Here is a 27,071-nt window from a genome sequence, read left to right as displayed (position 1 = left end):
GTGTGTTGGGGAAGGGGGTAACCAGGAGGAGGGTAGTGAGTAGGATGTAAAGTGAATAAGTTAAAAAAATTATTAAAAAATTTAAAAAGCCCAATGTACATAAGGGACACTTTTTTTTTTTTTCCAGCTTGCCTCTGTGCTACCTAAGGTCAGAGTGAATGAGGGTCAGAAAACCTCAGGTTTTGAGGCAGCATGCAGACTCTAATGTCTGTGAGACCTCACTCACACAGACAAGAGCTGAAGAGGAGGGAGGTGGGAGAGGTCAGGATTAGAGGAGAGACGGTTCTGACCTTCACTGGACTCCTCCTCTTCCTCTTCATCATACTCTTCCTCCTCGTCTTCATATTCCTCTTCTTCCTCCTCTTCCTCAGGCTCGAAGTTCTTGGAGGCTTCTAGCTCCTCTTCACTCCTCCCCTTCAGAAGGGCATGAATCCTGACGGCCTCCTTCCAGGGGACCCCGCCCAGGTCAGAGGTGGGGAGCTGGTCATCTTCATCGTCTTCTTCCTCCTCCATCTCTGACTCAGAACTGCTGAGAGAAAGGAAGCACCCAGCTTGAGTGGCAGGATGGCAGCCAGAGGAGAGGGACGGTTCAGAGCCACAGTCATAGCGGTTCCCAACAAAGCAAGGGAGAGGAGGCAGGGCAGGCCGCGTTTCCCCAGCCGGGGAGCAGCCTGGCCCGTGGGGCACAGAGGCTACTCACTGCAAACCCAAAACAGAGAGAAGGTCCTGGCTTGCCCCTGTTTAGCTGGAGGATCTCAAATGGACTTCATGCAAACTGGCCAGAAGTGTCCAGTGACAACCACGGTGGGTAGAGATGGGGAGGATGTGTGTGTGAGAGTGAGGGGGTGGTACTGACTGAGGATCCAATTCTCTATTGTCAAGGTGCAATTTCTCTATGGAACATGCTAAGGGTAGTGTAGGGATGGCAGGCCCTCTGGAAGGCCTCACTTTTTCTTTTTATCTGTTTCCTGCACAGCACAAGGCCAGCTTGAGTTGGAAGTGAGTGCTACATTCAGGAACTGCTGCAGACAAAAGTTCAACCTCTATTCTGATTCAGGCCCTGCCAAGGAGGTCCAGTGACACGCAGGATCCAGTTATATGTAGCCTCGCTAAAGAGGTTTCCAATTTGTTTCAGGGTCACGAGAGTCTGTCCTCTGTCTGAAGTACAAACTGGACCAGGCTGGAGAAAAATCTGCCTTTACGACAAAGCACAGGACTGAACTCTGGGCTAAGGCTCCACAGGGATGAGGAGAGGATGGCTGGCGTGACTCAGTTTCCTGTGAAGGTGGGGTTAGCGCCTCACATGTCCCTTTGTATATGGGGGTGAGTCAAAGCACATGCTGGAAGGCAGGCAACGCTGCTTATTTCCGGAGGAACACTGTCTGACGGGGGATCTAGGGTGAAATCTGGCCACACTAAGTCTGAATAGAGGGACTGGTCACACTAGGAAGACCAAAGGCTTTTCCCCAGGGGGAAGGGGGGGGCTTTAGGTTGACCTGAAGACTACATCAACCACATGGACTATCAAAAATTACTATGCACATAATGGAGTCCCAGTAAAAACTACAAAGCTCTAGTGAATGTGACATCACGCATGGAAGCCAGGACAGGAATCCTGATTTCACTGGAGCAGGACGGTAAACTCTGAGTCTTCTAGCTTCTTGGAGTCCACATGAGAAAGTCTTTCCACGGTGGAGTCTGCATCTCTCCCCACACTGTAAAGGTCTGAGCTGGAGAAGGTCAGCTTCCAGCAAGTTCTGGGTCACTCTCCAGTGGCTATGTCTCATGGTACGTCTGGAAAACTCCTGTACTTGTGAGCTGGCTCAGAAATGAGGAAGCATTTCCTCTTGTTGGCTAACTGACTCTCACAGGGACACACTGATGTCTCCACTACAGTCTGAGTGTGCCCAACCCCACCCTGCCTTTGTTCCAGCAAGTCGATCATTAAAGATCCTTCTCCGAACTGCAACAGGGCCTAGCCATAACTCCCAGCAAGTTCTGAGTACCTCTTGAGAGGTGAGCCTCACGAGGCTGTGATCTTCAACAGGCAGGCCACACTACGCCTGTCTTTCAGGTGTATGGTAAAGGCTAGGGATCTTGGACTGACTATCTCTTTCTTACCTGCCCATTCATGAGTTCTTTTACCCCCCTCTGAGGCAGCAAGTCTCACTATGTAGCCCAGGCTGGCCTGAATCTTCAGTTCTCGTGAGCACTGGGGTTATAGGTGTGTACTACCATATACTGTTCCAAGAACATTCTGAGACCTGCTACAACCCCCCCGATGGACACACACTCAGCTAAGTTAGACCAGGCTTCTACTTGTACTGTACTCTCTGACTACTTGGAATGGCAAAGGTGACACAGGAAAGGCCACACACATCATAAGGGATGCCTTGGGGTGTATGTGGCAAAGACCTGGGAGGAGGTGGTTTAAAGTGTAAACCTAAGAATCTGGCTGGCTGGGCATGGTGGTGCGTGCCTGTAACGTCAGAACCTGGCAGGCAGAGACACGGGTCACTGCATGCTCGAGGCCAGCCTGTTCCTCCTCTCTATCAAGGGATAGAGAGTGAGACCGTGCCTCAAAATACACAAGGAGAGAGGGAACATAAGAAATAACAGAAGGCCTGGAATGCTCCCACCATTGGCAAACAGGCTTTCATTAGCTTATCTTGTTAATGAAGTGTGTTCTCAGCACTGCTTAGCACTGCTCATATCTGAAGGGAGGGCACGGGGACGTCTGTGCTCATCTTAAAATTCCTCTTCCCTCCACCTCAGTGTGCCCAGTGGCTTGTCTAGACAGGCTGGGAGGGACTGTGCCTGCTGTCCCAAGAGAGGGGTCTGAGTGTAGCCTGACCTCACCCATACCATGTTATTAGGATGGCTGTACCGGACATAATTCGGGTGATGAAAACGTCCCTCTGATGAAGACAATGAAGCCCCATGATGGCCATTAGTGCCACACCAGCTAGTTTTATGACAGCTCTAAGGTTGTGAGAGCCCAAAGGTCAGCCCCATACTCCCCTTCCTCTCATGGCTTAAGCATAAGCATTTGTAAGAGGCACAGCAGCCTCCCTTACTGCAGGAAGGACAGAGATAGCTAGCAGAAGCTTCCTTCTTTCAGGCTACCTCTACCATGGGACCTTAGGGCTAATTTGAGGGTTGCCCAGCTCTCACATCATACAAAATTCAAGGTGTAAATCCAGGAGCTCATGCATGCCGGGCAAGCAGGGTACCACTGAGCTCCATTCAGCCTCAAAGCTCTCCCTGTTTACGCGGGCGCCTGAACCTCAGGCCCTGGCCTGTTGAGGCTGAAGGGTAGGAGCCAGAAGAAGGCTGGGACACCATGGACTACAGTATAGAAACGACAGTAGCAAAAAATCCAACAGAAACATCCACCTTCCTTCATTCTAGCAAAGGGATACAGTCTCCTAGGAGGCCTGGGTAGGAGAGCAAGAGGTTCAAGACCTGCCTAAGTTACACAGCAAGTTTAAGGCCAGCCTGGGCAACTGAATGAGACCCTATCTCAAAATAGGAAGAACAAAAAATTAGACTGGTAGTATAATTCAGTTAGAGTGTCTGCCTAGTGCAGAGCCATGGGTTCAATTCCTGAAGCATAGGATACTTCCTATGGAGGCACCCTTTCATATTTCAGGGCGTTTCCTCTGGTCCCACTCCCTTGGCTGCATGGCCACTCTGTGGTACAATTACTCTGATGGCTGAGCATGTCTAACTGAGGCACACAGGAGTCAGGATTTCCAGCCCTGTGCCCGGGCTCTTCTGCTTCCCCCAGAACTCAGCAGTGACTCAGAACCAGCAGCTGTCAGGGTGGGATGTGCAGGAATTTGGTTCAGACGCAGGGCCCTCAGAAGACAGATATTAAAAAGAGTTCTATGCCAACTCCCTGGGGGTCCCTCTCTCTTTCTGCCTTCTTTTCCTCCTCACCCTACTTTACCTTCTCCTGGGCCTTAGGTAGTCTAGGCTGGCCTCAAATTTGCTATGGAAAGAATGACCTCAAACGTCATTACTGTACTAACTGAGCCACAGCCTCAGCTCCTTCCCACCATGTTCTGAGGGAAACAGGAAGAATGGCTCTGACTCTGAGTCTGAGCTTCTCCCATTCAGGGACTGCAGTCGGCTCTGCCACACCCCTGGGTCCCACTGACCCTGATAATAGGGGGTCAGAGAGAGCACACAGTGTTCTCTAACTCGGTCTGCCGAAATCTCACCTGCATCCCACTGCCTGTTGGAAAAGGGACTGAAGCCAAAAGAAAGGGGCACACAGGGACTGCTGTTTACCCACACTCTGCTTAGACAGTGGCTTTTCCTCTCCTCCCTCTGTTGGTACCATCAACTTTGGAGAGTCCTCTGAAACCTTAACTGTCCTATCCACAAAAGTTATGTGTTTGCTCCAGGGGCTCACTGGCTGGCTTTGTTTTCAGATTTATTTATCTTTTCTTTTAAAAAAGTATTTTACATTATTACCAATATCTGTGACATGACTAAGGAAGCCAGGAGAGGACATCAGATATCCTGGGATAGGAGTTACATAGAGTTGTGAGCCACCATGTTAGTGCGGGGAGTGGAACCCAGGACCTCTGCAAGAACAAACAGCACTAACCACTGGGCCAGCTCCCCAGCCCTGGTTTCGCAGTTGTTTATGTGTATAAGTGTTTCACATATCTGTATATCACCCGCATACCTACTGCCCTCAGATATCAGAAGAGGATGTCAGATCCCCTGAAACTGGAGTTACAGATGGCTGTGACCCACCATGTGGGTGCTAGGAATCAAACCCGGGTCCTCTGCAAGAGTAACAAGTGGTCTTAAACATTGAGCCATCAGCCTCTTGAGTGTTCTTTGAAGCTAACAGAGAACAGGCAATAAGGACCACAGTAGCTGGGCTGTGCAAAGGCTATCTTCTTCCTAAATGTGGGGTTAGTTCTCCCTGGCCTTTACCTTAGGACAACCTATCTCCCCTCCGCCACCCCAACACACACACACACACACACACACACACACACACACACACACACACACGTGTGCTCGCGCATGTCACACGGAGGCTTCTTTCCCAGGAGTCAACAAGGAGAAGTTAGACAGCTGATGAGACCTTGTCAAGGTTCTGTGACCCTGCTTAGGACCTGCAGGCATTATGTGAACCAGACCATGGAGGTGATCATAGAAATCTTCCAGGACATCTGCTGACCTTGAAGACCCCAGACACCCTGTGTACAGTGTCTACAGCTTGCTGTTGACACCAGCATTACCGTTAAAAGAAGACTCTCAATCTAGCCATCTGCTACCCAGGTAACTATGAAACAGAGACGCTGATGATCGGCCTGAGGCAAGGTAAGCTTGACCCAGGCAGGTCCTGGCTCTTACTCGACCTGGTGATGGAAACCAACACCTGCATCCCTGGCCTCCATGGCTAGGGATGGGTACCATACTTCGATGGGTGTGTGAGTGGTGACAGTTACTGCTGACACTAATATGGTGACCACTGGGTACCAGGCATTCATTTGTATAATGTTCATAATAAGCTCAGGACACATCATGGCCTTTTCAGATGGGGAAACTGAGGCACACAGGATAAGGGATTTGTCGGCGGTAGAGCTGAGCTTCCAGTACTGGTCTGATTCTATAGCCATGTTCTACCATACTGCTCAACAGAGATGGGTGAACCAAGTTCTGTGAACTGTGGGAGAACAAGCTCCTGGGCTGGACTGGGGGATTCCCTCATGCATGAATTCACTCACTCCTTCCTTCATTCCTTCTCCCTTACTTTCTTTATAGCCAGGGTTCTATATAACTCAAGCTGGCCTTGAACTCTTGATCTCCCTGCCTCTGCCCATACACATGTGCCACCATGCCCAGTTCCGGCAAGATGATTCTTAAAAGGTCATACACTCTCATCTTCAGGGCTGACCCCTCGCTAAGCAGGCTGAAGGCTGCGAATGCAGCTGATGAACTTGGTGCTATTGAGAAGATGAATAACATCTGTTTCAGGCATTTTACAGCTTCCCCAGGGAAGGGAGGCAAAACGTACCACTCCTGCTCCGATGCCCCTTATGTTATGAAGCATCTGATATGGATATGTGTTGTTATTTTTTTTCCTTTTTTTAGTGTGTAGCTTTTTTTCCCCTCCCAACACAGGGTTTTTCTGTATAGCCCTGGCTGTTCTAGAAGTCACTCTGTAGACCAAACTGGCCTTGAACTCAGAGATCTGCCTGCCTCTGCCTCTTAAGTGCTGGGATTAAAAGTGTGTGCCATCACTGCCTGGATTTTGTTCCATTTTTATAAAAGACTTTTCAAGGTCAGAAATCATGGTTTGAACATGCATGGTAAATGTACTCCCACCAAGGCACATCATTCCTCTTATGTTTTTTCCTGTCTTTAACAGAATTCTAGTGGGTATTTTTAATGTTAGACCAATGCTGATTGCATAGCTCACCACCACATAATCTAAGGTTAGGCCACCTGCTCTGCTCAAGGGTTTATCAATGTGCTTGGCAGAACTTCAGGACCGGCAATGAGAAAGGAGTATAGGCTGTGTCCCCATCGGCACTTTGGATGTATCGCTGTCATGAGACTGAGGCCTCGGGTCAATGAAACCCCTGGAATTGTACCAACAAGGGGTGCCTTACCACAGCACCTGCCCCAGACCTTTCTGCTGGGATGCAGCTGAAAGCAGCTCTACCCAGAATGTTGCTCTGGCAAACATTCTCCCCTTTCAAGATACATCTGCCCACCAACTCTAAGTAAAAGTTCTTGGTCTGGAGCCTCAGCCCTGGTGTTGGGAGCCTGGCTTGGACTGACTCTGCCCATCCTCGTCATCCTGGTCTCTCCCACATCCTTCTCTACTGTTGCTGGCAACTCTGGACCACAAGAGAGCATCACATGCAGGCACAACTGCTGGGGTGAGGGTACATGCTCACCCATCACTCATCAGCTTAACAGATCTGACACTGACCGGCAAAGCCAGACACCTCTGGAGTGTGGCCCATGGCAAGCAAAGATTCTGTCCCTCTCTCTGCCCACTGCCAGGTGGCTTGGTCAAGGCTTCAGAGTCACCAGTAGCGAGTCACCCTCTACTCCACGCCTGGTACTCTCTGTGGAAGCATCCGGTCCATGGAAGTATGCTGTTTCCAGCTTGCTTCCCTGCCTGGGAGGGTCTCTCCTGTAGACTTGTAAGCGACAACTTGTGGATCACAATGTTACCTGCCTTTTCTGTTAGCTTTTCAATGATTCCCAAAGTGTTAGGGGAGTGGGCTGTGCTCAGTCTTACAGATTGTGACTCTTTCCAGCCCTGCTCCATCTAGGGATGGTTACCTACACTGCTCTGGACATACAGGATCACATTGTGACAATGGCTGACCATCACGGCAGGGAAAATAGGGAGAACCCAAGACTGGACCTGAGAATATGGAGTTAAAGTTCAGGCAGGTCTTGTCCTGGTTCAGTTTCTCCCCACTACAAGGAGACAAAACACATGGCCCACATCTATTCTTAGGACTTCCATGAACATACATGATCAGCAGCACCCAGTGGAAACTCCCAAGCACTTAGACATGCTAAGGACCATTCTAAACATCATGTTCCTACCTGTTCCTTAACCTTCACACTGACACTGAGGAAGGCACTAGAGAAATTCATTCCCTTACAGATTGGGAAACTGAGGACTTGCCTAAGGCTTCACTGCTGATAAGAGAAGAACTAAGATTCCAACCCAATCGAACTGGTTCCAATTCCCTTGTTTATCAAGTTCCTTTGCTGCCAATTGAATCTGGGGACCCAGTAAAGCCACTGCCCCAGGAACCCCGCAGCCAGGCAAACCATGGGCATCAGCTGACCTGCTGGCCACATCCTCTTCAGTGCCTTTGTCTAACACACTGCTCAGGTTGTGCTCCGCCTGCGTCTCCTCAGGCACCTCCTCCAGCTCCTCTACCTGCCTCACAGATCGGCGGTAGTTCTCCAGCTCGATCCTCTCAGGGGTACCCCTCAGCCTCTTGGCAATGCTGGGCTCCTCCAGGCCGTTCATGCTGGTACCTGTGGGAAAAGAAGCAAACAGGCAACTGAGGATGAAGGGCAGAGGCTGAACTTTAGCAATGGATGATGGGAGATGGTGCTGGATGAAAGGGAATGTTGACCATCGAGACAGACACAACTCTTTTCTCAGAAAAAGATGCGTAGTTCTCCTGGAAATCAGACCGTGGATAAGGGGAAGCCAAAAGGGTTGTGGGGTGGCCCGAGGACAGGAAACGATGCTATGGGTGTGTGCAACATTTCCCTAAGTAGGAGAGACAAAGACTATGCGTCCTTATCTGCTCCCAGCCAAATCAAGATGCGAAGATGCCATCTTACAGGTAATAATGACTGGGTTGGGGTGAAGGGTTTGTACGGGCCTTTAGATGGGCCTTTTATCCCCAGGGATGAAAAAAGTTACATAGAGGGCGTCGTACTTCGAGTGGTCCCCTAAAGATGGGACTGAGGTCTGGTAGGGCTCTGCTGAGACATCTTGTGGATCTGTCGCACAGGATCTGCCTGTGTCCTGTCACCACGTATTTGACAAATAATCTTGTAGACAGGCACTCCGCATTGGCAGTGCTGAGGCCTGAGCCCTCTGCTTGGCTGTGCAGTGGAGAGTGGGGCCAGGCTTGAGAAGTGTGGGGCAGGAGCTGCCCATTCAGCATGCCTGCACACACGTGCACCTTCCCTGTGAGCGGTCATTCTTCACACAGGGGTCTGAGCATCTGTCAATGATCTCTGCCTGTCGGTTAGAATGATGGGGATTACTAGAAGATGCTTTTTAAAAATTCTACCATTTTTACCTCATAGCCCGTCTTTAAATCTTTCTGAAAAACACTACAGACTCACAGTGCATCTAAAATGTAAACTGGAGTCTCCTTCAGTCCACAGCGGGTGTCCTGTGTCCTCCCTCCTGACACTTGTCGTTGCAGTTCTGGTCAGAGGCCCCTTGAGTATTTTGTTGTGTGCCTGCTGTGTCACTGTCACAATATGCTCAGACGATCCTAGGTCAGGTCCTGACTCTATCAGTGACTGGAAGTGCTGACGCGGACCAAGAATGGAGTCTCGTGTAGAGAATTCTGAATGTTGGCGAGAAAACTCCGAGAAAATAAAACTAGAGTCTTGTGACCTTAGTTTCTTCAAAACAAGGAACTGTTCTGAGATCCTGCGCCTCCCAGTTGTAGCGGATAGAAGTGAGCACACTTATTATTCATCGCAACTGGCTGTTGTTACTTGTTTATGGAAAAAAAGCACATTTGTCCTTGTGACTGTACAGAGTTTGAACTCATAGGAGCTTAAGTCATTTTCCCTAACCTTCAGAGCATAAGCTGTCTGATGCTGAATAAAGCCGGCCATTGCATGAGACTTTAGCCTGCCTCAGTTTTAGGCTCCATTTTCCCAGGTCCCACCATCTCTAGAGCAGTAAACATGGCAGAAGGAACTTAGAAACACTCTAATCCTCTCAAAGTCCTACCCTGGACTGTGGTCAGGATGACACCCGCCTCCCAGGGCGGGTGTGAATGTGAGGGCACTAACTCTGGAACCCCAGATCCCCCCTCTTCTCCCACAGATGGGTGAAGCCATTGCTGATGTCCAGTAAGATTTGTGCATCCCTGTGGCTCACACTCACACACAGAAGTTGATGTCCACTTGCTCTGGGCCATACATTCAGTCACCTGACGCAGACAGAGGGGAACAGGTGGCAGCCCTAGGTTAAATGCACACACACACCTGTGCTTTATGATACACAGTGACAAAGAAAAGGTAGGAACAGGCTAGCAAGACAGGGAACACGTTCCACTTTACCCCGATGACCTGAGTTCAAGCCCAGAATTCTCAGAGAGGTGGAAGGAGAGAAGCAATTCTATGAAGCTGCCCTTTGACCTCCACATGTGCTTTGTGACACACCACCCCTGCCCTACATCGTATATACATGTAACAATAATAAAGGAAGTTGGTTCTTGTTTTGTTTTTAAAAAGAAAAGGCAAAGCCCAGGTGAGAGAGGGTCAGGAATGACCGCAGGCTCTGACTAGGGCAGGTCTGTAACTGCTGTCATAGTCTAAACACCAGAGAGATAACACTGGAATTTTGCATGCAGTGCCAACCCAATTTGGGACAACAGGGGTCTTCTCAGGCAAACCCAAACTAGTTACCAACTTTGGGATAGGAAATGCTTTGAGGGCTAGCATTCCTGTTGTGTGCAGGTTTTTGTTGTTGAGACAGGGTCTCTAGCCCAGGCTAGCCAATTCACTATAGCCAAGGCTCATCCTCCTGCCTCTCAAGTGCTGGGATGAGAGGCATCTGTTTTATTTGGATCTAGGGATTGAACCCAGGGCCTCATGCATGTTGGTTAAGCAGTGAGCTATATACAGCCTCAGCCTGTGTTCTCAACCCCTTTGTCAGGGCAGGAGAGTGTTTTTCTATGAATACAGCCAGGTGCAGGGTCCAGTCTTAGCACATCTGCTGCTACCTCCGGCCCTTCTACTACAGCAGCAGCGTTCGAAAGGACTAGAGACTCTTTACTGAAAAGCAAGATCTGATGCTGTTTGTTCACAAATCCAAGCCAGCGTGTGTTGATGGGATCTGATAACACAGCCTTGGGTTCACCTCTCCTGGTCTTCTCACCCCTAGGAGCATCGTTTTAAATACCCTGCTTCATTTTTCAGCGCTAAGATCATAGCCTTAAAAGTATAAGCTACACACATGGCTAGATGAGGGTGTCTGGGAGCTAAGTGCACAGAGTACAAGAGAGGGGCAGGCAGCCAACTCATTCTCCAAAGCAAAGCTGTCTGCCCAGGCCTCAGGAGGGCAGAGGCTCCATGTGCTGGCTCATCGTCCTTTCCTTCTTCATCAGCACCCACAAGCCCCACATAACAAAGATGAGCAAGCCGGCTCCCTGACCACACACAGTGAGACTTTCTCAGAACGTGCCTGACGACTGCTCTTAAACATGGAAAACAGAAAGAGGAACAGGCACAAAGCAAGCGTGGCTTCCCCGAGTGCAAGCTTCCCAAGAACTCTATTAATATAGAGCAACAATGGTATATATATAAAAATAGAAATATATATATATATATGTATATGTATATATATATATATATATATATATATATATATATATATATATATATATATATATGTATATATAAAGAGAAAATCAGAGTAAGGACCATCACTCCAGGGCAAACAAACAACACTGGTCAGGTCTAACCCCAGCAAGGTGGAGTGAACAGACATCCATGCAGAAACACACAGAAGAAGCAAAGTCAGGTTCGTGGTGATGGGACTGTTAGGACCCTGGAGAAGATGGCAGATGCAAATCACTTCCATTCTTACGTAGTCTTGTGGATAGCATGTCAGGCATAAGTTATCAAGTACCATGACAGATGTGAGGCCATGAGATACCTAAGAAAGCAATGTCTGTCCTGGGTCCTCAGGGAAGGTTTTCTGGAGGACTATGCAGTTAACCAGCACTAGCTGAAGTGTGCAGACACTTAGGTGCCTGAGCTCACACAGCCTGTGGGCAGGGGGACTAAGAACTGAACTTCGAGAGGACAGCAGTAATTCAAGAGGCCACCACATAGTCCCTGGTCTTGTGACACACAGAGAAAGGCATTTGTAGAGTCCTAGTCACGGCTCCCTCCCCAGGCCTCACTGTACTGCCCTGCTGTGGTTCTTTATATGAGAAAATGTCTTAAAACAGACAAGCTGGAGTCTGGCATGGCAGGCATTCTGTCTGCCTTCTGCCTGGTGTTACTGCTCTGCAGGCTGATGGACCATCAAACATCAGAACCTGGCAGTCCAAGCCTAGGGTCTGAGGCTCTAGGGAGGGGAGATGCTACAAATAACAAAAAGATAGTCAGAACCAGTCAGATCCTTCACGTCTGGGGTTATGGAAGAATGCTCTGAATACTACCTTGCATTTTGAAAGAAATAAGGCAGGAGGCCTCACTTTGTGGCTTGCAACCATAATCCCAGCATTCAGGGAAGCTGAGGCAGGAGCACTGAGACCAGCCTGGGCTCTATAGCAAGCGCCTGTTTCGAAACCAAAACTATCTAACAAAAGCAAAGGCTAAGCTGGGTGCTGTGGCAGATGCATCTGGGAGGCAGAGGCAGGCAGAGCTCTGTGAATTCCAGGCCAGCCAGGGCTACACAGTGAAACCCTGCCTCCAACAACAGCAACAGAACTGGACAGAGGGTTAAGGTAAAAGGCAGCTCAGCTGGAAGAGCCCTTGCCTAGCATTCTTGAGGCTCCAGGGTTCAATCCTCAGGAGCACAAACACCAGGTAGGGAAGCAGATCAGAAATTCAGTCATTCTTGGCTGCATAAGGAATTCAGGCTGGCTTGGTCTAGAGACTCTGCCACAAAAATCAACCAACCACCCATCCACCCACCTATCCACAAACAGTAAGAGGAGGTGTTATCCCTGTCTCTCTGTCACCCGGTACCCACTCACATTGAGCTCTGGTTCACGCTGACTTTCAGTGACAAGTGACTACTTAGGCAGAGAATCCCAAGGACTGGGGTCTCACAGAGGCTCAGTTTTCCCAAAGGGAAGATGACGTCATTAAGGCACTTTGGCAAACATGATGCCAAGTAATCAAGATTAACATCCTCGACTCTCTGTCTTGACCAAGGAGCGATCCGATAGGTGAAGAGAGGCAGGGAGGGAAGGAGTGGAGTAGCACAGGTCTTCGGGGTGACCCTGACATCATCGGACTGGGACACTCCCTCCCATCCACACTTAGGAAGCCAAGGCAGGAGGATCGCTTGGGCCAGAAGTGCTTGTGTAGCACATCAAGACCATTTCTAAACAAGTTAACAAACAAGGCTGGCAGAAGTTGGTTTGAGTAGGCAAGGCACAGCCAGCCTTGTCAGGATGGATGGCCACCTCCCTCCACATCATATGCTCCGTCAGAGTGGCAGCTGCGGAGGGACTTCCCAGCTAAAAGTGGAATGAAGACCTGGACTCAGTTCCAAGGCTGATTTGTCTCTAAGTGGGTACAGGCTGATCTCAGGTCACGGGGAGGCCAGTTACAGCTTCATGCATGCCAAAAGGGAAGAGCTCCCAGGATCTGGCTGCATCCTAAATAGGAAAAAGGTCCTGGGCCTGACCTGAGACTCTGTTTTGGAACAGTCACTGCCCACGGGAGCTCCATACATCATCCTCAAAGCGGCGCTTGCTAACAGGACAACCTGCTCTCAGCTGATGTGCGAGGGCTGCCAGAATCCTTTATTTGTGGCTGTCTGCTTCACAGGGAGTGCGAGGGATGCAGACAGGCTTCCGTGCGCTGCTCCCAGGGCTTCAGAGCACCTGTTCTCCCTGCCCTTCCTGCAGCGCTCCGAAACTTCAGTTCGGGTAACTGTGTATCACAGGCTTTCTCTCCTAGGGTCCCGAATTTATTTTTGGCTCATTTTCCCAATTCCCCTTTCCTTCTAATAAAACTACCAATACATCATTAACAACTGCACAGATTTATGGGATACACTACAATCTTTTTATACATGTAAACACTGAGTTGTTTCTACCTCTTCACATGCTTATTCTGTGTGTAGGGACCGTTTGGGGCCTCTGGTTATTTTTTTCTGAGCGAGAAAATGTGGTATAAACCGTAGTGACCTCCTTGTTGTGAGACACTTGGCTAATCCCTCTGGCCTCATGAGTACTGGTGACCCAGTCTCCTTACCTTACCTCCTACAATAACTGTTCCATTTATGTTTGGATGAGGTTGATGTTTTCTGCTAGGGGAGCCTGAGTAAAACCTGAACTTGATGAGGGGTAGGGATAAGGCACAGGGAACCGAGATGTCTTCCTTGGCGTCCTCCCTCCGGACCTAAAGTAACACGACTCCCAGGACTCATTCATCCAGCCACCAACCCCAGCTTCATGGACCTTCCTTTCCAGCAACAAGAGTCACAGCCAGCCTACTGGGTGGTCCCTGCTTTCTGATGGACTATGGTAGGAGGACCGGGAGGCGGTGACTCTGGATGCCAGCTAAAGCTGTATTAAGAAGTGGCTCCGTTCCTTGAAATGATTGGCCCATCTGAGACACACTGGCCTGGAATGGTTGGTCCATCTGAGACACACTGGCCTGGAATGGTTGGTCCATCTGAGATACACTGGCCTGGAATGGTTGGTCCATCTGAGACACATTGGCCTGGAATGGTTGGTCCATCTGAGACACACTGGCCTGGAATGGTTGGTCCATCTGAGATACACTGGCCCGCTACTTTGCCATTCAGAGATCTTCCCCTTAAGTGGCCCCCCACCCATTTTTTTGGTGTTAAAGACTAAACTCAAGTCTGGTTAATGTAAGCATTCTTCTTCAGCACCCTCTGTTCCTTTTATCAAAAGCTGAGATTTGGGTTGTGGCTTTTCTTTCAGACCATGAGCCAGCGGCTTCAGGGCTCTCCACATAAATCCACACAGCTGACGTACAAGGTCTCTGGGGAGATGTTAAGGATGAGAACTCCTACAGGAGAAGCTACCTGGCTGACAGCATATTCGCATATTCTAGACTCCACACCGACACTGGTCAGTCACCTGGAGGTACTGGGAACCTGTCCTCAGCCTCTGTGACTGTACAGCCACAGTGGGACCTCCACCTCAGTTTCTTCTTCCCTGCTCTGGCAGGAAGGGACTGTATTTCAGCTCTCTCCCGGGAATGCAGGAAATGTACTGCATTCTCTCCTGCTCCCTCATACACTGAGGTTTAGAGATCAGACCATCGGAAGTGCGGGCATTCTCAAGAGAGCCATGGTCTGGTCTTACTTAGAATGCAGGCTCTGTCTCCTTTGGAATATACACTTATAGACAGAGTCATGTATGGTACTCTGGCCTCCTTATCCTAGCAGGAGGATTCTCTTCAGCTCAGAAATGGGACACAGTCAAGGTAATATTAAGGGGCGGGGAAGGGATCTCATAAAGAAACTAACAAAACCAATACAGAACAAAACCAAAACCTACCAACAACAAGGTGCAGGTTGGCTTGTCACAATATAGCAAAGAATCAACTTAGACATCAGTTCATCCTTTCTGGTTTTGAGCTAAAGTTGCCTATGTAGGAGTCCAGCTAGGTGTTAAGAGAAAAGGGTGTTAAGATAGCACCCCGCTGGGAAGCATCTTGCCTAATAACTTGAAATGAGAGATGGTGACTCCCTGCCTCAGGAGTGAGACCAGAAATGTCCCAGACTTAGGGTTTTCTGTCTACATATAATAAAATACCTTGGAGATGGTAACAAAATTCACTTAGGATTCATATACATTGCTTCAGGATACTTTGTGTGAGAGCTTAAATAACTTTGTGTATGACGGTTTCTTGGTATGAGATTTTCCACTTGTGATGTTATGTTTAGAAGGTTCTAGATTTTGGATCAATGTATGACATTGAGGGTTCTAGGTCTCAGTGACATTAAGACTAACTGCTCAGCAAATGCCTTAAGATGAGCAGTGACCCAGTGTGGGAAAGGATGCCTTTGATGGACGAGGATGTGATGCTGGGGTGGGACCCAGGGCCTTATGCATAGGAAAGAAGCATCTATCATGTATTTTCATTCCCAGAAATCAATCTATCTGTCTATCTCCCTGCCATCCCCTGGTCTTTTGAGACAGGGCTTCTCTGTGTAGCCCTGGCTGGCCTGGAACTCAGACATCTGCTTGCCTCTGCCTCCCAAGTGTTGGGATTAAAGGCTATATCTAGCAAGCTTTTATCGTACAAAATCAAAGTAAGTAGTTGGGCAGTGACAAAGCACGAAAGAATGCTTTCCAAGTGTTGTTATACCTTACAGATAAATTTCAACTCCACCCACATCCATTACTGGGTCAGACTACAAAAGGACCTATGTTTGGAGCTGGGGTGTGGGGGTGGTTACAACACCAGGAAATGTTTTCTCTTAAATGTGATCAGAACTGCATCCTACTTAAGGTCTCCCCTTCCTTAGCTGGTGCCCACCCCCTCGAAACTCAAAAGCCTAAAACATGGTAGCTGTCAAGAAGAGGGCTCTGCAGTTATATCTGTGCCTTCCAAACCAGTTACATGAGAGACCGGTCAAGATCTGAGCAGCCCCAGGGAGGGAAGGCCTGCTCAACAGCAGCTAAGGCTAGCCCTTCCCTCTGGCTGCCACTATCTGTGAAGCAGCTCTACCCCTCCCCCATTATTCTCCCACTCACACCCTGGGTGGACCCCAACCTACAAGCCTTGCTGGAGAAGAGGGTTATTCTGGTACTTCTGCTCCTACTGCCTACGAGAATGTGATGTTTCCATACAAGACCAGGGCACAGGTTCCAATCCTAGGACCAAGCTGAAGAATGCTTCATTATCGGTCTGACAATCAGGTTAATTACACTGGGTACTCAGTTTCCTCATCTTGATAAAGGCACTTAAGATGGTCTCTGAAGTAGCTCACATGATGGTGCACAGGCACCGGGAACCAATGGCAAATAACCAAGCCCTGGAGAAGGGCAAACCACACACGGGGAGAGTGGAGCTTTGACAGATTTGCTAATGGCTAGAGGAGCACTCAGCATGAAGGCCCTTTGACAAATGCACTTTAGAATTGCTATTTCCCTTCACAGTGAGTTAGTTCCAGGGAGCGGCTTGCATACTAAACAAAGGCTAGACCAACAGTAGCAGGGGGAAGGCGGTAGAAGGACCAGTGAGAAAGGACGTCTGTGCCAATGGGCTTTCCCAAAGGTGTCAGGCCTTTTTACTTATGCTTTCTGTGGTGCCTATTAGACAAGTCTTCTACCGCTGAGCCACACCAGCTAGACGCCCTTTGACACTCCCAGTCCACGTCAGAAGCTAGTTAAGCAGTAGAACACCTGTTGCCAACTATACAGGCTCAGAGTACACTTGGTTCTGATTCATGGAACTGATTTATAAAGTCTTGGAAGTGACGGAGGATCAATGAAAGACTCTCTGGCACTAGGTTCCAGGGCTTCTTTAAAGACACAAAATCTCATACGCTGCACTCTCTTGAGCTGAGACTAAAACCTCTAGACACCCATCACTTGCACTTGAGACCCAGGAGTTATCAGCTACACTTCTGTTTTCATCTATTAGAAGGTCACTAGGATTGGCTGGAGAAGGACTGTTGGTGTCTGGGTTCCAGACAACCAGACTCCGGAAACTCAGGCCAATGGACTAACCCAGGCTGTGAGTGCCATGTGCAAGGAGAGAAGCTGGGTAGCTCCTGCAGATCCTCATTCATGTGCTCATTCTAACGCCTCTGCTCCAGCAAGTGGGCCATGAGGTGACCCCAGGCAAGTGGGCCATGAAGTGACCCCTGGCAAGTGGGCCATGAAGTGACCCCAGGAAAGTGGTCCATGAAGTGACCTCCGATAAGTGGGCCATAAGGTGACCCCAGGTTCTGGGCATAGACTTTTGTAATGAATTGGTATAGACCCATAGAGATCTCAGATCCTAGCTCTCAGATTCTCCCCAGGTCAAGCATAGAGAGATCTAGTTTAAAGTAAACCCTATCGGGAATTGTTTACAATCTTAGTTTATGAAGGCAGCTGGTGACTTCACAACCAGGCTAAAGGAAAAGCTAAGGCAGACTAGGCAAACGCTTGCCCACCTTTAACTCCGAAAAGAGCTGGTATCCAGTGCAGCTCAATGCCCCTGGCATTGCTGCAGACCAGAGAATCCCAAACCGATGTGTCTCTTTCTGCTGGCAAGGAGAACAACCCATCAGGCAATCCCGTCCAACCCTCCAGGGTCTAGGCTGTCAGCCAGCCATTAGAACCAAGCCTTATCATTTCTGACATTTTCTGGACTCTCTACCAATGATGATCATATTTGATATTCAGACACGCTTCTAAACAACCAGGATTGATTCGGTTTAGCTCCTTGCTGTTTACAAGAAACTTTTCATATAGAGAGGAGCAGGAAGCCTCCTTCTCTCCTCTCCCTATAGATGAGAAACAAGATGTAGCAAGGTCATGGCGGAAGTGGACAACGGATGGCAGCAAGTAGCCCAAACATGGCACTGTTCTACTTGGCTAACTGTAGCCCTTTGAGGCTGTGGTCAACCACAGGGGATGAACACATTCTGTAGGTGTGGGGATAACCCACTGGGGTTGAGGAAGAGAGGAATGGTTCTGTTCTGGTTTCTAACTAAAGTGTGCCATCTGTATCCTTTAGTACAGAGCGTCAGCATGAGCCTCTCTTTGTGAGCCAGCATGTACACACTGGGATCACTGGAAGTACATACATGCTCATGGTTTATATAGGAGTGGGCAGCAAAGTCCAGAGGTCCTGTAGTGGACAGTGAGATTTCATGTCCCCCTTCCTTATTCCTACTTCCTCTTGTCCCTGATCTTCAACAAGGTGTACTCTCATCAATGTCTTTGTCTTCATATGTAGTTTACAATCTGACTTCTTCCTCATGGGACAACTGGTAAACATCTACAGAGGTTATCTGGTCGTTTCAACTTAAATAGGAGGATGCTACTGGTCTTTAATGGGGAGAATCCAGAGAAACTACAGTATACAAGACAGACCCCAAAAGGATTACCCAGTCGAAAATGTTCACAGTGCTGAGCTTGAGGAATCCTGGCTTAGAAGCTCTATCAAATGACCTCTAACCTCAGAGAAACAGGTTCTCCAAGCCATCTAGGGCTGAGTGTGGCTTGTCTGGAGTATGCAGCAAGAAGAGTAGTGAGCTCAGGGGTCCTGTCCTAAGGTACTGACTCAAGTCATCCACCTCACAGAAAGGCAAGCTATGAAGGAACAGCCAACTGAGGCCTGCCATGCTTAAGAGACAGCCTTTGGCTTGTGTCCAGAGAGAGGCAACCAGAGACCAAGGCATATCAGTCCAATGTATCAGACTGAAAACATGATCCAAACACCTCTCGCTATCTGCAACCCCACTCCATCTCACCTCCAAAAGGTGACTGCCCATCCCCCATAGTGCCGCTCAAACACCCCTACCCTTTCTAGGTCTGGCTTGTGTGGGAACTCCAAAAGAGAGATTCCAGGGACGGAGAGATGGATCTAGTCAATTGTGCTCTTTTATCCTTTTTTTCTCAGGGGTCCCACAAGCCTGCTGCTGAGCACAGAACCCATGTTATAGCAGGCCCCACTCACCACACCCAGGAGGGGTTGGACGCACGTGGTAAAACATCTTTCTCTTTGCATTCTTTCTTCCATTTTCTAAGTACATTCTGCCTAGGAGCTCCAGGGCTCTCTACTGTGACACGTCTTTCCTAGGGCAAGGCCGTGTCTGCACATGTTCTGGAGACTTTCTGCTGCATTCTACGATTGGCCAAATTTCATCCAATGGGGCAAAACCAGAGCTGATCACTGGGAAAGCAAGGACACCCAGCCCAACATTTAGCAGTTGGTCACTTTAAGAGCTCTGAAACCGAACTGCCTCAAGACTAAGGAGAATAGCTTCCAGGGGCTGGGTGTGATTCTATGACAAAGTCCACGTCCTTAGCGAGCAGGAATCCCCAGAGGCAATGCCCAGCACCGAAACAAGTAAGTTCTGTTTTTCTCTTGCCACAGGTGATCTGCCTCGAACTGTCAGTACAAAAACATGTCTCCCCTCCCCTGTACTTCAACAGCATGGAGCCAGGGAGAGTAATTTCTCATGAGGACTGTAAGTCATTACTGGAGGTTTTTACAAAGGGATGATGGAGAACTGGCTCAGCACCACACGGTATGGCATGGGTAAAATCTTAGGTTCCATTCCAGCACTGGAAAAGTAAAACAAGAGGCAGAGAAGCAAAGAAGCGAAGCTGGCAGATCCTTAAGCTGCCTGGCAGGATGGGCTTCCCCTGGGGGTGCAGATACATCCACGGTCAAGTGAACCCTATGGCCTTAGGTGTGAGTATCTGACGTGACTCCAGTTCGTGCTCTCACAGGTAACCCACAGCTGACTGCTCCCTTCCTCAGTTTGTTGATCCTCTTATACATCAGCGATGAAACTCTGTCCCGTCTGGGGATAAGTCTTCTGATTTCCCATAGGGAAGTTCCTAGCCCTGGGAATCACTGTGCCCTTAAAAGAGGGACCATGTGTTTTCTGTAATAAAGGAATCCTTGCTGACGTTCAGGGTACATCTGTACCTTCACAGAAATGCCAGCGCAAAGCTCTCACTCTCAGAGAGCTCATGAGTGTGAGATGGCAGAGTAGAGGCAAAGGGATCTGCACGCAGTGAGCGCACAGGCACACCCCGCCACGGTTCTGTAGCTTCCATATCTGCTTCTAACGCAGATCACGGAAGGGCTTAGTGGAGTGTATTCAGAGCATCCAGAAAGTGTTGGGTACCCAGCTAACACTGCCATGGTCACTTCCCACTTTTTCTACTTAATTTCACATTTTTTTGTTTGAGGCAGGGTTTCTCTGTGTAGTCTTGGCTGTCCTAGAACTCACTTTGTAGAAGATGCTGCCTTCGAACTCACAGAGATCTTCCTGTCTCTGCCTCCCAAGCGCACCACAACTGCCTGGTTACTTTTTTTATGAGATAGGGTTGTGCCCTGAGTTGGTGTAATGCTGGCTATGTAGCCCAGGCTGGTCTTGAAATCATGGCAACCTTACCTCAGCCTCTTGAATGCTAGATTTCAGACATGTGCCACCACACCTGGATTAGTGATCATCTATCCTCTTGTCTCTTCTTTTCTTTTTTTCCTTCCTTCCTTCCATCCTTTCTTTCTTAGTGGTACTGGGGATTTGGGGATTTGATCTAGGGCCTTGAGCAGGCTGAAAACTACCCTGTCACTTATCTGTATCTCTAGCCTTCAACTTTATATTCTGTGATCAGGTGTGGCAGATACACTGCAGAGCATCGGCCGTGGTGGAAGATAAGAGGGGCTCACAAACCTCCAATTTTCTATATTGTTTCTGAGGATAATCCTCCAGCCCCTTGCCAGGGGGTACAGAATGGGAACCCACAGATTGCTCCTGGCTCCTAGTATTGTAGCAAATAGGAGAATCTTGGCTTTAGTCAATCAGTCCCCTTATCCCACACCAGTACAGCTGCTTCTCAGAGACTGTACCGACTCAGGCCAGCAGTGCCTAGGGCCACCTTCCTTCCTTCCACATGTCACATGGTTCCTGCCAGTGTCAGAAAGATGAGCCGGGAGAGGAAGGCAGCTGGTGGCTTTAGTCACTCATCAGACCCAACTCTAGGGGAGAGCATGTGCCTTTTATACAAAGCCCACCAGCCTGGTCTCCGGGTGGTATAACAGTGGGAAAGGAACCACACAGCTGGCCTCTCTAACCTGCTGTTGTAGATGCTGGCACTCCTAGAAAAGGATGTAGGAGCCATTATAATCTCCTTTCAAGGGATGCCAATGTCACTGATAACCTCCCTTCTCCATTGCTCCCGTCGGTCTGGATCACAACTCACTGTTCAAGTTTCAATCTGAGCAGATACTGAATGACAAGGGGATTCCTCTTTTTAGAATTTTCTCCAAAGAGTTGTCATGTGTATATCGAAGAAAAACAAGGCCCACCCTGGTCTCCTGTGATTATTTTTATATAAAGGAGCACTTGTCACCAAGGTCACCTTTCTCAAGGAATGAGTCTTAAAAGAGGGATGCCAGCAATGGGCACCAAACCAAGAGACCATCCGACCTTAGAGTCTCAGGAAGGGATATGATACGGGGCACAAAGATGCTGGGTTCTAATGACAGTGACAACTGCACATAAAGTTAGTTACAAGGGATGGGCAGTCACAGGCGAGGACACACAAGGAATCAGGCTCTGTTTCCTCTGTGGTTCCTTTGATGAAGAGGGACTGGTCCTGGTATCTCACAGAACCACAGGAGGAGGAAGACAAGTCATAAATCACTGTGGACAATCTAACACATAATGTACAATCACAAAGAACCAAGGACAGAAAAAAGTTAAAGCAAAGAAACCAGAAGAGGCCGAAAGAAATCCCGACTCCATCTATACAGACCCTGCTAATGATTATCCCAGGACAATCTGGAGCAGGTCAGACCTGTGGCCCTGCATTTCTTCAAGTTTTCTTAAGCCTCCCCTACTACCAACAGTGAATGTACACATTCACCACTGGAGAACATTCCTCCTTGGGAAGAAAAGGCCATCAAAGTCAAGGTAACTAAACTCAGCCTACACTAGACTAAAGCTTCAATGTTGACAGCAACTTAAATCTCTTACCAACTATCCTTCAAGATCCATTAGAGCACCTCAGATACTTTAAAAAATGTTTACAAACCACTTATGCCAAGTTGAGAGACAGATGACCTATAGGAAGTAAAAGGGAGATGGTGAACACGTGGCCAGTAACACCCGGAAGTAATTGAAGGTTGCTTTCCTATGCCTAGAGGCCCGCCTCCCTTCCTCAGGTACATGGAGGGTGCTTTTGCACAATCAATCCCACGCCCTCTGGAACTATGTCATAAGGAAACAATGAGTGACTGCTAACATTTGGTAAACACTGTGGGTGGGGACAGGAGTAGCTGGCAGGCTCTTGATAGCCTAGGTACAAATGTCAGTGGGGGGGTGGGGGGGGTCTCTGACTGTTCTTCATGACTCATTTGCTTGTTGGCACTTGCTAGATGCTTGCCACATATGTGCTGTGAGGTGAGACCATGCATGGAGCTGGAATCCAGTCTACTTAAAGCTTCTACCTGCTCTGAGGTGAGAGCCCCATTGGGTGGTTTTTTTCTTATTCACACTCTAGAGGGCCCCTTGTGGGGTCCCACGTGGCAGCATCCTGCCTTCCATTTCAGCATGAAAATAAGAGAGTGGTCATTTGTACATGCTCTCCCACGCCTGTGCCAGGTCAGCTGCCGTGCCAGGGAGTGTCTTGATTAATTTCAAGATATTTCAGTAAGAAACCAAGTGCCCTTGGAGACATCCCAAAAACTTTACAAGGGCATGCACAGAATCACATCTGCTATTAGGCAAATAAGAACATTGTCCTAATGACAGCGGCTCTCCTCCCCTTCTGATTAGGTCTGGGCTGGCGAGGGCAGCAGAGGGTTGGAGTTCGATGCACGAGCCTCTCTTATTACTGGCTCTTGGTCAGTCCTTGTATCTGACACTTCTCTCTCCTCCATTCCTTTGCAGGCACAGAACACTATTTCAAAGAAAGAAGGGTGGGCTTAGTGTGTCAGGGCCAGTGTGCACACTCCACAAAGAAGCCTGATGTTCTTCAGCTTCTCAGAGGTCTGCTGGCTGGGGAATGTTAGCAAGGAGCAACACCCAGACTTCCCTGGACCCAGCAGAATGAACTCAGTACAGAGCACCTCACCCAACAAGGTGCCCGCTTTTGGCCCTGTTTGGCCTGTGTTCCCAAGGCTGGCATGCTGACATGGCAGAAGTCTCATTACTCCTTGGCTAGCCCCAGCGTGTGTGAGTGGGACAGGCTGGCCTCTCCAGGCTTGAGGGCAGTCCAGTGAAACTTAGATAATGGAACTCATGTCCCTACTAATAAAGCACAGGAGAGATGCCAGCTATGGACAAGGAATAAGGATCCTCAGTGCCTGAGGGTACCCTAGCAAGTACACTATTAGGGAGGGAGGGAAGACACCTAACCAGTCCCAGTTCTTCTGAGGATGGCGCTATGTCCTCTCAGCAGATTTGGTTTCTGTGTAGATATTTATCCTCCATCTGCCAATCCTGAGGTCCCTCATGGTGGTTTTTCTCTATTTACAATGCCACACCCTGCAGAAGGTCCTTCCATCAGCAGGATTCTACACTAAGTGGATAACCTGGTCCCCGAAGCCATCTGTGCCCTCCCTACCCTCAGCGTAAGCGAGGACCCCAGGGAACAGTGGCTTCTACAGCCCGTGCCCCACACCTGCCTGAGCCACCCCCTTTCCCACCCTCCAATCAGGAAAAAGAGAAAGAAAAGAAAAACTCAGAAACCTGAAGATTGTTTGGAATTTATTCTCTTAAATAAGACGGTAACATGTGTTAAAAAAAAAAAAAAAACAAAAAACCGAAACCAAAACCAAAAAAAAAAAAATCCCCAAAAAACAAAAAACAAAAAGAACCCTTAAAGCACAACACCTTGGTTTCACAGTAATGGCAAAATCAAAGTTACACAATTAAATAAAAAACTCACAAAGCAACACACCAAAAAAACTCACAACAGCACAGATTAAAAACAAGGGCAAATTAGAAGCTTTAGAAAAAGTCAGAGTGGACAGGCAAAGTGTCCCCGGCACAGCTAATCCTCCCCACTCTGGCTTCTATGTACCACAGCTTTGGGCATTGTCTGCTGCCGCTCTCCTGCCTCACCCCAAGGGAATAGGAGGGTGATTAAAAGCAAACCCCTTACTTCCCTGGCCAGGATTCAGTGGCACAGAGGACCTAATGGGTCCCACTGTCCTGCAGGAAGCAGCCAGGCACAGTGGCTACCGAGACAGCTACAGTAGAGCTAACACAGCCTACAGACGGACTTGAGAAAAAGGAGGCGTCTGCGGCTCTCTGCTCCCCCCACCGATAAGACTATTGCTTTGCTGACGAGGAAAACTGATTACCTGAGTGTAGGGGTGTGTACCACCCATCTTCTTAGAGACCCACATAAGGCCATGCCTAGCTGCTGGGCTCCCTTCAAATCCTAGCTATGGCTTTTAGACTAGTAGCTTTAAAAACAGTCTCACTGTTGCCAGTTAGGGCACAGTATATATAAATAGTATCTGCCTACACACTGAAATGAAACCCATATACACACAGACACACAAATGTACGTCGAGAGGCGTGTACATGGTGCACACTCAGCTCATTCAGCTTTGGTCAGGTTGGGAGGCAGGAGGCAAGGCAGCTGCTCCATGGTGCTTCCTTTCCTTTCCTGTTTTTTGTTTTCCTTGAAGGGAAGGGGCCCCAGGAAGCCATGAAAGCTCCCTAACCTCCTCATCAGCACCCGGGGGATTCTTTGTAATTCGTGGCTATTCTGGCTAACGTGGGCCAATGCCTGTGTTTCCTAACAGTCCACTGGGATCCGACTGTGGGAGCCAGTGGGTACCACTGAAGACGGTCCGGGGTTAGCGAACAGGTCAGCGTCTCTTGTAACTACAGCTTGTCTAGGAGACACTTCCTCAGCAGATGCCCGGGCTGCACGCTCCTGCTTGCTGCTGTCTAAACTGCAAATGTTCCTGATACTGTACACAGAGAGACACGGAGAGAAAAATCTCTCCTTTCCCCTCTAACCCATGTGCCTGGTGCTTCACCTTTCAGTCTGCATAATGTGATTCCTCTACCTACAAAAGGAACCTCCTGTAACCAAGGGCAAGCGCCCAAAGAGAACGGTCATCCCACCCAGCATTTTTTTTTTTTTTTTTTTTTTTGGGTTCATTTTCCAGACTTCTAGACTCCAGGCAGGTACTGTGAGGCCAGGGTAAGGAAATCTGTGCCAGGCCCACTTATCTGTAGCAGTGAGAAGAGGCGGTTCGGAAACAAAGCATTTACAGGTTTGCAAACAAAACGAGGATTTCTATATTGAATGCACATTACAAACAGAAATACCATAAAGAGTGTCTCAAACAGGGGGTCAAGCAGCAGCTGTAGAGGAGGTTACCAGAGGAAGACAATGCATTAAGGCCTACTCAGGTTCTCTACAAGCAGAAAATGAGAGTTATACTGTCACTTCGGGGTATTTTTGTTTTTACAATAGCACTAATTTAATTGCCTAAAGGGAAGGAGCAGAAGGGAAAAGGCGAAGAGCTATGAAACCAAGAAGGTACAGGAGCAGGAGGCAGGGCGCTGTTCACAGCCCAGCTCTCTCTGCTGCCCCTCCACTGTGGGCTCCAGGGAACATGGGCAATCACATGAGACAAAATTAGGATGAGGTTAATAACCCCTTCTGTGACATATTCTGGAAGCGCGAGGCACTGGGTTTTGTCTGAAGCTTTCTGGAGGAAGTTTAGCCAAGCACTCAAAGCTAATGTGGGATTTAAGAAAGGCATTTTTACCAAGGAAGAAACAAACCTATTTCATGGCACCTATAAAATGTCACATTAATTCTGCTACCCCCGCCCCCTTTCAGTGGTTAGCAAAGGTTAGCTCAAGAGCAAGAGCCAGGGCTTTGAGCATGCTCAGGACTCAGGGCAAGGACTTGCAAACAGAGTCTGGTCTCCTCTTGTTGGGAGCCCCTTGGGCTAGGGCACAGTGCCAGCCTCATCCGCTTTGGACATTCAGCCTGGTATACTTTGGGGTGCCAGATTTTGACCCTCTCCTGCTATTCTGCAAACCTGTTCCAGCTTGGGTCCTTTCCTGTTTGTTTTGGTTCTTTAACCACATTGGCAAGTGTATTTTCTCAATGTTTTATAGAGAGCATGCTTCTCCTCACCTATAGGTTAATTTTTGAGTGTCTTAAAAAAAAAAAAAATCTGAAACCCCTTCCTTAGACAGGCAGAGAGAGGCAAAATGAACGAGCCAAGAGGGTTAGCAAAATCATTTATAGTTTTTTGTTTGTTTTTTTTTTTTTTTAAAGAATGTTCTTGCACCCTTTACCCATAGGGACAGGGGAACCTTTTATCTGCATGAGTAGTCAGGTTCCTTGGCAAAGCTATTAGGTGATGCTCTCACATGCTCACGTGTACATTCCAGTGTAAGGCCAGGGTTGTGTTTGGGGCCAGGGCACTCTCATCTGCCAGGGTGTGCTCTGGGTGTCAACTCCTGAGAAATACCACCAAGGGCTGGCAGACTTCATGGGGCTACAAGTCACTCGAGGTTTGTTCATGGTTATAAACTGTTGAATCTAACCATCGAAGGAAGATTTCCCCAAGCATGGGAAGGAACAGAGGAACTGTAGTCACGTTCACAGGGCCTGGCTGGGATTTCTGTGCCTTGGAGGCTTACGGCATCCCACTCCCAGAGTGCCCCTGCCAAGCCCAAGGCACATTCTCCCTCCTCTGGCACAACTGCCCAAGGGCTGTGTCAGCGCCTTTCTTCATCAACAGAGGCAGCTCTATATGAAAGCTGAGAAAATATTCCTCCCTCCTCCACCACGAAAAGCACATATCAGCTCCTCGGTGGCTTCTGGCATTGGCTGATAATCTTGCATTTTTATTTGAGTTTGTACCCGGCTGTGTAACATATACTTGCAGCTGGGCATAGTGGC

At 48.6% G+C, this 27,071-nt stretch overlaps 1 protein-coding gene across 22 annotated transcripts in view; it reads right to left on the bottom strand.

The window, feature by feature from the left end:
- The window catches only part of MICAL3 (microtubule associated monooxygenase, calponin and LIM domain containing 3), a 169,445-nt gene that overhangs the window by 38,197 nt on the left and 104,177 nt on the right, over positions 1 to 27,071 (bottom strand). For 21 of the 22 annotated variants that reach the window (XM_080914365.1, XM_080914368.1, XM_080914372.1 and 18 more), the window contains 2 exons: positions 7,851 to 8,046; positions 291 to 529 (listed from right to left, as the gene is read on the bottom strand). In XM_080914365.1, the coding sequence (XP_080770491.1) occupies positions 291 to 529; positions 7,851 to 8,046 (435 nt within the window). The remainder of the gene's footprint in view (positions 1 to 290; positions 530 to 7,850; positions 8,047 to 27,071) is intronic. The other variant, XM_080914371.1, reaches the window with a different exon arrangement.

This window comes from Micromys minutus, assembly GCF_963924665.1.
Source record: "Micromys minutus genome assembly, chromosome: 3".
Taxonomy (NCBI): Eukaryota; Metazoa; Chordata; class Mammalia; order Rodentia; family Muridae; genus Micromys; species Micromys minutus.
The sequence above is the reverse complement of the archived record's forward strand: the minus strand, read 5'-3'. Positions and strand labels throughout refer to the sequence as shown.